This window comes from Syngnathoides biaculeatus, chromosome 2 (genome assembly GCF_019802595.1).
Source record: "Syngnathoides biaculeatus isolate LvHL_M chromosome 2, ASM1980259v1, whole genome shotgun sequence".
NCBI classification, from domain to species: Eukaryota; Metazoa; Chordata; class Actinopteri; order Syngnathiformes; family Syngnathidae; genus Syngnathoides; species Syngnathoides biaculeatus.
Window position 1 is genome coordinate 1,913,115 of NC_084641.1, and position 12,285 is coordinate 1,925,399.

Genomic DNA, 12,285 nt, shown 5'->3' on the forward strand with positions numbered 1-12,285 from the left:
AAAAAGAGATGGGTAAGTGAGAGTATACAATAATATGAGTAAATATCTATCACAATGTCATCAACTTACTATCTTACAATCGCCTTGTAGTCATTGTTTTCTCTTCCCAAGCCACATTCACACTATTTGTCATTTGGACAAGTTGTTTTTCTTTGGCGCTTCCTCTCGTGCAAACAACACACACATTAAAAACAACAGAATTTCTTTGACAGAGGTCAGCCTATCACAACGTGGCTTTTCCTTATATTTGCTCTTTGACCCCCAAGATTATGACAAAGCCCCGAAGGAGCAACTGTGTGTAGTGCTGATGGCGTATGTCAGGTCACACAGTGTGAATGTCACCCAAGTCCTTGTGCTGAGACTGTTTTCACTCGAAACACAAGACTCCACATATCCTTTTATTTCTATTTCATGTAAGCATGATTAATTACTGTTTGATTGTTTTTCTTCAATTTGGTCTTTGCCTTCCTCTCATTCTTTTCTCTTCCCACCATCGCTTTCTGGAGTAACTTACCCTTTTTTATTTATTTGTTTGTAAATGTATCACATCTTGGCTGTTTACATGAGACTATTGTAAAACAGAAATGGACAAAATCTGTTTTGGACACTTTTTTTTTTTTTTTTCCCAGGGGGTGAATTGAAGCACAAACTCTTGAAAAATGTGTCCCAGATTGTTTTCCTTAAGGGCAATGAGTCCATCTTTCCAGACAGTATAGATTCAAACTATAACCACATTCTACTGTGATTTTTCAAGGCACAGGTGAAATATATTTGATGGAGACAAGTTGTGGAAGTGCTTTTTTTCCCCTCGTGAGATGTACCCCAGCCCTGTGGCTTAGCATAAAGTGTGTGCGCTTTGACAGCCGTATTTGTGTCCATGTTGTTCTCATTTAGCCATGCCAGCTCTACTACCAGACACTTGGCAGCAAGAACTGAAGGAAATAGAAAACATTTTGAAAGTGTTTATCAAAATCTGAATTATACAACCTTTTCTTTTGGGTTGTTGCTGCTTTTCTAGGCTCTAACATTCTGCTTTCTTCAGGTCTATGAGAAATTGCACATGGCACTCTTGATTGTTTGTGTGTGAGTACGCGTCTGCTTGTGTGTTTAACCTGCCAGAATGAGTATTTATAGGTCTGGTTCTGTTTAGAGGCTATGTCACAGCCGGTTGCTGCATGCTAACGTTTAGCACCTTGACTAGCTAGCATTTTGCATACAAAGGCTATTTTAGAGTTGCAGTCCTTGTAAGCTTACCAAGCTTCTCACAAGGAATCAACACAAGGAATGTCACAATGTGCACAAGAGGCTGTTTCAAAAAAGTATTATATTTTGTGCATAGTGTGCTTCTAAAATGTTTATACTAACAGTGATGTATCTCCCTTGTTTATATCTCAGGAGGATGAAGAGGGCATTTGGGCATGATTCTGCATCAGCTTTGGATCATTGTCAACAAAGTGAGTACCGCATACTTGTGTATCCGGCCCAGAAGCCTTCATGATCATCTATACAACAGCCTCCATTACGAAACTGTAATCACAGGGCAGCAATGTTGATTCAACCACAGGAACCACACCACTACCCAACTGTAAGAAAATCTCACAACTTTCCCTTTGCTTATGAATTTCCGTTACCTAAAGATTTACAGTTGCCTTAATGGTGAAGGTACGTGTTGGTTCTTTGAAGTGCTTTCCATTCACTCTCTGCATGGTTATATAGGCAACTGCGTTAAGCAGCCAAATGTGGCTGTACCAGGGTCCAGTGGTGATAAAAACGACACAGTGACACAAACCAGAGATGGGCAAGTCAGTCTCCCCCAAACTGTGCCTTTTTTTTCTTAAGCCATAGTAAAAAAATCTCCCCCACCTTGTGGTGTTCCCATGTGTGGGGGGAATTTAATTACAATAGAACACTGAACAGCCGTGATGTTTTTTAAGAGTGCACTCTGAAAAAGCATTAAATGAAGAATGCAGTGTCATAAATGGTAATTCCTGTTGGGAAGTTTTATATCTAAGCCCCCCCATGGACTCAAGATGCCTTTCAATGCAGACGTGCTGAAAGAGGCCTGTGCTCTGGTTTGCTTGGCACTAATACGTGTGCATTTAAAACAAAGAGTCAGGCGGAATGAAGCATGGATGAAGACATACAGGCCTTTGAGGCTCTGAGAAGCAGGCTGCCTATGTTTTTATGTGCCGAGTGAAGTGAATAGCAGGCGGCATCGTGCACTCATAGTTTCCAATGAATCTCATTAATTCCCACCAATAATCCACAGGTGGACCATCACAAGCGGATTCTCTTTCTAACCTCAGTGACTTAGCCGTTATGCACTTTACCCTGATGGTGCTTAACGGATTACAATTCTGTTAGTGTGTTGGAGTAAATGGTTTGTCTTTCCACAGTGTAGCCATGATAGGTTTAGTTTAGAGAGTATTTGTGCACAAGGGCATTACCAACCACGGCGCACAATACCAGAGCAGTCTACATAGTCTGTAATGTACTCCATGTGTGCCGGGCGGCAGGAGTGTCAAGATTCACCGTCATGAACGACCACACTGCTCCAATTCTCTGTCTTTCCATCTCTCCATCTTTTTTCCATTCTGTTCTTTCCACCACCATTTTTTTCCTTGGGCTGATCTCTAATATATATTCCTTCAAGGTAAACCAAGACATGGAATCTTGACTTAGCCTGCTGCTACAGTTTCTTGAATCAGATATGCCGGTGGTGTGTGTCCGCATAAACGTGTGGGCGTATTGGTTCTTCTTATCCCAATCTAATACAATAAGCCGGGCATATTAGCCCTTAGCGCAAAGTGGTGTTGTGGCTAGCAATATCAGCGCAGTTCATCTATCCGCTGCTGTTGTTCTGGCAGTGTGCAATGCGAGCACAGCTAACGTGTGTTAGCCACCCTTTATGGAAGAACAGATGGGAGCTATTTAGTGGTGTATAGCTACAGCGCAAAAAGGCCAGACCTAATCCCCATATCCTGTCCCTGAGTGAGCCCTCCCTAATATGAACAAACAGAGATGACAGCACAGATAGCCAAAAAGACAGAGAAATAGCCTGGGATCTCTGCGTCGGTGCGGACATCACAGTCTTTGCTGCAGGAATTGGTGCTTTCTTTGACAGATGCTCCCTTGACTCCCGATGTGAAGCCCGTCTTTGCATTCCCACACAAACTGAGCTTTGAAATTGGAATTGGCAATGCTCACTGGAGCATTCAGATAGAGATGTGGATGTTTTACTATAAGAACACCAAATGCTGATTGGCTTGTTGGTTGCGTATGCCCTGCTGATGATTACAGAGGTTTTGTTTACCCTCTTGGCCTCCAAGACACCCCCTACTCTAATGAAATAAGAATGCCCTTTTGGGCCGAGAGCACACGAAGGGGGGTTAGATGAAAATGTGAAGGAGAACTTGAGGCCAAAAAGTAAAGCAGTGTGGGGGGAAGAGGTTCTCTGGAATCATTATGCTTTTATCCCACCATGAAGTTGTTTGTACTGAATGGAGAGAAAAGATGCTGAGAGGCTTTCCTAATGGGGACAGGTTTGTTCCGGCTAAAACAAGTCAAAAAAGATGGCTTACGTTTGCTCAGGATGTTTTCTTTTTTTTTTTTTTTTATTTTACTGAATGCCGCATTTGTGTGTCCGCATTATGTACATCTGTAAGTATTCCACTCGTGCAAGCAGGAGGAAGGAGAAAAGCGCATTCATTGTGAAAGGAACTATCAGAGCTGTTTAATATTCTGGAATGCACTTTAGTTGTTGTCAGGGAAATTGTTTTGCTTGCCGTAAGCCTGAATCTGATTGGTTTGACCCAAGGCCAAGGACTCCTGTTTATTAAAATGGGCCTGAAGGTCTACGGAATCAATCAAGAGAAACTCTGGACACGTGAAAAAGTGAAACCATTTTTGTTTGGTGCACTAGTAAAATAGCTTTACAGTGGAGTAGTACTGCTTTTTGTACCACAAACACTTCACTTGGAAACAGTCACTGTACCTTGAAGTCCATTGGTTGAACGTATTTGTGAATTTATATTGATTACACCTTGCAAGACAGAAATTGCGTGGAGAGTTATCATCGATCGCATGGTGTGCAAGATGCTTGAACAAGTCTGTTCTCGTCTCCATCTATCGGTCAGTACATTTTTCAAATTAAAGATGAACAGTCATTGTTGCACATGGCAGTGCTGCTTGCTGAAGATGCCATGTAGTGATGATGTGTATAGCGAGAAAGTGTTTGGTGGTTAAATAAATGCTGTATGCTGTACAGCCCTGGATTGCTCCAATCCCAACTGTGACCACAAGTGTAAGTGTGAGTGACATGTTTTTCACAAAATGGCATACTTGTGCGACCATTGCTCGTTTTCTGTTTCCAAGAATTACTCTTGAGTTATTATCTTAACCATGACAATCAGTCACACAGTCTGAAAAATAATAACTTAACCCCAAGCGTCAGGGTTATGTAATACTAACCAAGTTTTCCACATATTTCTGAGGACAATTTTTCTTTGTTTTGAGGGGAAAGTACGTCCAATTATGACAGCATCATAATTGGAAGTATCAAGCAAGTGTCAATTTGGACTTACATAAAATGGATAATGGGTTATATGATCAGCTATCAAAAGGCTATCTGCCACTAATATCAGTATTTCAGTCTAGAGTTTTGTCTGGCACTAGAACTAATAAGGACTTTCTGATCAGCCCCCTATTTGAAGAAACAAAAATATGGTTTTAATGAAAGTGGTGTTCATTATATACCGTATATATGCTTAAAGTATTACTACCAGTAACGTGAAAATATTTCTGTCCAAAATCTAATTCTGATCGAAATGGCCACTTCAACCTTTGTGCAATGTGCAAAGAATTTTAAAAATCAGATGTTGGGTGCTAGAGAAATATAGTTTTTCTTTTTCTTCTTTTCCTTTTGACTCATCCCATTAGGGGTTGCTAGAGCGTGTCATCTTTATCCATGTAAACCCACTTCCTAGATCCTCCTCTCTAACACCAACAGCCTTCACAACATCCAACAACCTTCTCTTTGGTCTTCATCTCGGTCTTCTCTGGACATGTCCGAACCATTGGAGTCTGCTCTCTCGAACCTTGTCTCCAAAACATCCAACTTTGGCTCTCCCTCTAATGAGCTCATTTCTAATCCTATCCAACTTGCTCACTCCTAGAGAGAACCTCAACATCTTCATTTCTGCCACCTCCAGTTCTGCTTCCTTTTGTCTCCTCAGTGCCACTCTCTCTAATCTGATCATTATGGCTGGCGTCACCAGTGTTTTATAAACTTTACCCTTCATCCTAGCAGAAACGCTTCTGTTACATAACACACCTGACACCTTCTGCCAGCTGTGTCAACTTGCTTGCACCCGTTTCTTCACTTCCTGAACACAGTCACCGTTGCTCTGGATTGTTGACCCCAAGTATTTGAAGTCCTCCACCCTCGCTATCTCTTCTCCCTGTTGCATCACTCTTCCCCCTCCACCCCTCTCATTCACACACATAAATTCTGTTTTACTTGGGCTAATCTTCATTCCTCTCCTTTCCAGTGCATGTCTCCATCTTTCTAATTGCTCCTCTGCATGCTCCCAGCTTTCACTGCAGACCGTAATGTAGTGCGCAAACATCGTGGACCAAGGGTCTATTCCAGTCTATCCTTATCTCTCACACTATCCATTACCACAGCAAATAGGAAGGGGCTCAGAGCTGATCCCTGATGCAGTTGCACCTCCACCTCAAATTCTTCTGTCACACCTACAGCACACCTCACCACTGTTCTGCTGCCCTGTCCTGTAGTGTTTTTACATTCTTGAACAATTTTCTCAGAAGAACAAATCTTTTTAGTGAAAAAATTGAACTGAATCAGTTTATGAAATGATTAGTGATTAATTTTGCTTGTTTCCCACCTGGCACCGTGAGGCGAGGGAGTCACCTGGAAACGGAACTGTTGAAGCCTTCTGTCACTCACTTCTGGGTATTTGAGGAATGACCAATGAGCAGCCAGTTTGCAGGCGAGGGGGACTGATTTCCTACTCGCCAGTGATGTCACTCACATTGGTGAATGACCAATAAGCAGCCAGCGTCAGGCAGCGTCGTGCAGGCACAGGTGTGACTTAAAAGAATTGATTGATTTGTTCACTGAACTGGTCTAATGAGGAACTGAAGAGTGATTTATTTGTTTGTGATCTGTGAAGGCAGTGGTTTTTAAACTGGGGGGCGTGGTGTTATGGGTGTGGGGGCCACCATCAACTATTATGAAAACTTTTAATTATTACATTACACCAAGCTGTTGTTGTTCATGTTTTTGTTGATTCCCAAGGAATAATGTTTCCAATGTGGAGTGCACTCTCGCGACCCTTGTGAGGATAAGTGGCTAAGAAAAATGCACTGGAAAGGAGAGGAATGAAGATTAGTCGAAGTAAACCAGAATATATGTGTGTGAATGAGAGGGGTGGAGGGGGAAGAGTGAGGGTACAGGGGGAAGAAATAGTGAGGGTGGACGAATTCAAATAGTTGGGGTCAACAATCCAGAGCAATGATGAGTGTGGTAAGGAAGTGAAGAAACGGGTCCAAGGAGGTTGGAACAGCTGGCGGTAGGTGTCTGGTGTGTTATGTGACAGAAGAGTCTCTGGTCGGACGAAGAGCAAAGTTTATAAAACAGTGGTGAGGCCGGCCATGATGTACAGATAAGAGACTGTGGCACTGAGGAGACAAAAGGAAGCAGAACTGGAGGTGGCAGAAATGAAGATGTTGAGGTTCTCGCTCGGAGTGAGCAGGGTGGATAGGATTGGAAATGAGCTCATTAGAAGGACAGCCAAAGTTGGATGTTTTGGAGACAAGGTTAGAGAGAGCAGACTTCGATGGTTTGGACATGACCAGACAAAGGCGAGAGAGTGAGTATATTGGTGGAAGGGTGCTGAGGATGGAGCTGCCAGGCAAAAGATCGAGAGGAAGACCAAAGAAAAGGTTGATGGATGTTGTGAGGGAGGACATGAGAACAGTGGGTGTGAGAGAGGAAGATGCACGAGATAAGCTTAGATGAAAAAAGATGAGATGTTGTGGCGACCCCGAACGGGACAACCTGAAAGGAAAAGAAGAAGATGGACCTACCTAAGAAGAACACTTGCCATGAGCTTGTATTGATGGTATTATTAAAAAACAAATACATTTTATAAAGTTTGATAGAATCACATAAATTGAAAGTTAAATGCTTGTGACACGAAGAGGTCGATATTGGACGTCAATATTAAAAGGTTCAAGTTATGGAAAATAATCAATACACCAGTTCTGTACTGACAAACGGTTAGTACACATAGTTGTGAGTGTACATGTGTAACTGAGTTATTGATTTCGCTCCTCTCATGTTCAATGTGGTTGGACGACCTTTGACCTCACAGGCTGACGATGCTGATAACAGGATGAGGGATGGCTTCAGTCAGGCGGCTCTTCTGACCGCCCCCATCTGTGGGTCACTGGTCACCAAAAAGATACTTGCCAAAGCCGCTGCACGGACGCATGAGATACACTGAAGAAAATAAGTTTTAGAAAACCCTGCTATATTGCAAGTTCTCCCACTTAGAAATCATGGAGGGGTCTGAAATTTTCATCGTAGGTGCATGTCCACTGTGAGAGAGATAATCGAAAAAGAAAAATCCAGAAATCACGATGTATGATTTTTTTTTTTTAATGATTTGTGTGATTTAGCTGCAAATAAGTATTTGAACACCTGTCTTTCAGTTAGAATTCTGACTCTCAAAGACCTGTTAGTCCGCCTTTAAAAGTCCACCTCAGCTCCATGTATTATTCCTTTAAAATAAGGTAGGTCCATGAAAAGGAATAATAAGTGGTTGGTCACTGCCATGGTCGGAAAGAGCATAGAGACAAGACCCAGGGGTCTCAACAATGTTTGAAGATGTTTGTAAGTATTTGAAATGTTATTTAAGTGTTTAGGGTTTATACTTTGTGGTGTATTTAAATTTTGTATTTCCATTAAAATTGGGAAATACAATCAATTTTTGAGTACCATCAATTACAGGTATGCATGGAAAATGCCTATTCTGTCTTGGACCCCTGCAAATACTTTTGACACCTGGTGTGTGTGAACCTTAAGGATATTTGCAAGAGTGAGCACCTTTGCTCCACCCACAATGCACTCATTACACATACTGAGACATGACTGTACGTATTACCAGCAATTATGCAGGAATGAAGTGATTTATCACTCCTCTATGATTAATCTCCAATTTTACATTCTTGTGTTCTTGAGACTGGATCTGTACTATGGTGTGTGGGTCATTGGACCAACTTTTCACTTACCCATTTCCCTCAACTCAGCACCTCCTGTACCTTATATCAGACCTTGACCTGTACATTATATCCAAAATGCCATTTCTGTTGCGGAATGCATGTTTAAATTAAATATTTTGAGTGAATGTTCTGTTATTGTTATGAATGTCATACCAGGGCAGCACCAACTGCTGGAGAAAAAATTCTTGTGTATTTACACACTTGGCCAATAAAGGTGATTCTCATTCTGAACCACTGAAAGTCACCACTGTCTGTCTGGACATGCTAGGAGTGATAGTGTTTGTCTGGAATCGTGTTTTTGTACTTCCTCCTTTTGTCCATGTTTTTCTTTTCCAGTGTTGAATCTATCAGTTTTTATTTTTTAAGTCTTCTGGGTGGAGCTTTCATACCCGGAATGCAACCTTGGTGTGATGTCAATCTATCAATCAATTTTCTAAGCCGCTTATCCTCACAAGGGTCGCGGGAGTGCTGGAGCTTATCCCATCTATCATCGGGCAAGAGACGAGTACACCCTGGACTGGTTGCCAGCCAATCACTGGGGACATGGAGACATACAACGGTCCCACTCACAATCACACCTAGGGACATTTTAGAGTCTCCAATTATTGCATGTTTCTGGGACGTTGGAGGAAACCAGAGTGCCCAAAATCCATGCAGGCATGGGGAGAAATGCAAACTCCACGCAGTCCTCAGAACTGTGAGGCCAATGCTCAACAGTTGTGCCACCATACCACCGGTGTGATGTTTAATTTTAATGAAATAACTATGTGATCTTTTTAGTATGCTGTGTGTGGGTCCACGTGTGTTCGTGTGTGGGGGTAAAAAAAAAAGCTCAAGAAGGAGAAGAACATAGCAAAATCCAGACTGGATTACAAGGGTGTTTTGTGATTTGATGGAAATAGTAGTGCACAAAAGACCTTCCCCTGAGGAGATCGTCGCACCTGTGGTGGGACTACTTGGAAGCTAGAGTTTGTGCATGTGTGTGTGCGCGAACGTAAGTGTACATGTTGTGCGTGTGTCACACAAACGTGCGCATGGTGGGATGACGGGAAAAAAATGCCACATGCAAAGGAGAAACATCAACCACAAAAAGTACGACTGATTGAGAGAACAGAATTTCGAGTTGGAAAAAAGTAGTTTAAAAAAAGAATTTACAAGAGGTCAAGAGTTTTTTGCATGAATTTATTTTCTGCACACATCACGCTATCACACTTGACTCACTCACCACACTTTACTAAGACATGCTGAAAATACCACGCTGCCTCAGGTCTCGCCGAAAGCCCCACCGAACAATGCGGCAAATGAACAATCCCACTTTTAATGAATGCTGAGGCTACTACAGTGATATTTAATGTTGGCCATTATCGTGCTATGTGGAGACCTAAGTAAAATGGTATTTTGTGCAAAAAGTTGGAGAACCACTGCAGAATACAGGCATATCCATCCATTTTCTGAGCCGCTTATCCTCACAAGGGTCGCAGTAGAGCTGGAGCCTATCCCAGCTGTCATTGGGCTGGAGGCAGGGTACACCCTGAACTGGCTGCCACCCAACTGCAGGGCACATAGAGCCATACAACAGTCACTCTCACAATCACACCAAAGCGGAATTTAGTCTCCAATTATTGCATGTTTTTGGGATGTGGGAGGAAACCGTAGTGCCCAGAGAAAACCCAACCAGGCACGGGGAGAACATCCAAACACAGGCAGGGCCAGAGCCAGGATTTGAACCCTGGTCCTTAGAAGAATCAGGACAACGCTTTAACAAGGCGCACCACTGTGCTGCCAAAGAAGTACATTTAAAAATGAAAAATTGCATTAATCATCAAAATTGACAACAGAGGAAGGAATATATCAGAAAAATACTAAATGTAATTTCTGAAGAATTTTCTTTGCCTGTTCTTCAAATCCGATTGCTACTTTTGGGCTATCCGCGGAAAGTGAACAGGAATGCCTCTCGCAAAACGTCGTCGCAGTGCAGAGTCAGCAGAGTTTACAGCTTGGGCTATCATGCACTAATGACATCAGCTACCTTTGGACTGCCACTCAACATTAGTGGCGACTAATGAGGCCTCATAACAGTGGGTTGCAGTTTATGTCTCATGCTAGCCCAACACTTTCCCAAAGGTCATCCGCATGTAGGAAGCTTGGAAAAAGTTAAGGTGCTATGTGACCATTTGTCAAAGTGACAGCACCTCTTCTAGAGTGGATGTGTCATTAGTTCTGATGTTCTTTTCTTCCTCGAGAGGCTCTAATGTGGTGTCGGTGACCTTTTCGAACCGGAAAAATCTTTGATGACGTCGAGCGTCAAAAGCAAAAGTAGGTCACCGGCCTATTGCTGTGGGGTTCACATATGATAAGCGTTGTGAAATCTTTTAGGAAAGGTTGCAGAATAAACTCCTCAATTAGGCCTGAAACTCAAGACGTTTCAAAACCCTTCGGACTGAATGAAAGCCATTCCAAGGCGGCTTATCTTATTTGCAGTTTCATCCACATACTGCTCGGCCTTGCCACAAAAAATGTCACACATTCCAATGTTACAATTGCACTGGATTTAGTGTTTGGTTTCAACACACGCATGCACGTATACACAAATTTGGTTCCTGTCTTTTCATAAATGTATGTGAAATTATATCTGGACACACTTAGGGGTTTACAGTACTCATGCGAGGCTGTTGGAAACATGCCCAACTTGAGCACAACCCCCCACTACCCACTTTTCTCCCTCACTGGCCTGCGTTCACACTCTTCATTAAACCTTGGCACATTTACATGTCCAAAAAGGACAATTAGATGGCATTTATTTTACCGTTGATATTTTGCTGTAGTTACCGTAATATAGCTTATTCCCACTGCTTTGAGCTGCCATCACATGCTGAGAACCAGTTTCTCTTTTACTAACACTGACGAGTGGGTTTTTTTCCCCATGATTCAATTTAACCAAATTTACCAACTCATTGACCAATAATCATAAATGAGTTAAAATCTCTATCTATCTATCTATCTATCTATCTATCTATCTATCTATCTATCTATCTATCTATCTATCTATCTATCTATCTATCTATCTATCTATCTATCTATCTATCTATCTATCTATCTATCTATCTATCTATCTATCTATCTATCTCTCTCTCTCTCTCTCTCTCTCTCTCTCTCTCTCTCTCTCTCTCTCTCTCTCTCTGTATATGAATATAATTTAGATTTCATCATTATTTTTTTCAATCATATCAGATGGTGGGTTACCTTTAATGGACATGAAATAGTGTCCAGTTGGACCCCAAAATCATCCCTTCCATACACCACCGAGGTAAGTTTGGTTAAACTTTAAAACTTTTCAAATAGAAAACTTTTTTTTATAATTATTTACATTTTTTTTTTTTACAATTAGGCCACAAAAAATATCATCACATTAATTTTGTACTGTCCAAGTGGTTAGTGTTTTCAGGCCACAAAAAAAGTGTTTTAACAGATAATTAGATTTAACTGACAACTCCTCCCCTTAGTTGGCCTGTTAAATCGAGGTTCCACTGTACCGTATTTTTCAGACTATAAGTCGCAGTTTTTTTTCATAGTTTGGCCGGGGGTGCGACTATGTAAAATTATTAACAGATTATTATACATTATTACATACATACATACATAAATTTTTTGAGTCACTCTCAGGTTCACCAATCAGACATTCATTAAACAGGACAAAAAAGGAAGCAAAGACACCAGTTCAAGTCTAGCAAGGAGAGAGCAGAGGAACTGTCTCGTACAATTCACCACTCCACTCTCTGATTATCCTCTCCTCAGCACCTCTATTTATTTAGTTTTAAGACGCCCCTTATTTACATGGATGTTACAAAAAGGAGACGACAAGCAAAACAGTTTGAAACAAGGTGTACATGTTTGTTCATGTGTGTGTGCATGTGTGGAAGATTGCTGAATACATGCGTGGTCATCATTTCTTTAACAGGCAGCAGTTCTAACAGTTCT

General features: G+C 41.7%; 1 protein-coding gene across 8 annotated transcripts in view; it reads left to right on the forward strand.

Moving 5' to 3' along the window:
- LOC133496551 (ERC protein 2-like) overlaps window positions 1-12,285 on the forward strand; it is a 145,738-nt gene that overhangs the window by 99,935 nt on the left and 33,518 nt on the right. For all 8 annotated transcript variants that reach the window (XR_009793815.1, XM_061812382.1, XM_061812313.1 and 5 more), the window contains one exon: window positions 1,396-1,454. Coding sequence is in view for 7 of the 8 variants with exons in the window: in XM_061812382.1 (XP_061668366.1) it covers window positions 1,396-1,422 (27 nt within the window). In the remaining variant the exon portion in view is untranslated. The remainder of the gene's footprint in view (window positions 1-1,395; window positions 1,455-12,285) is intronic.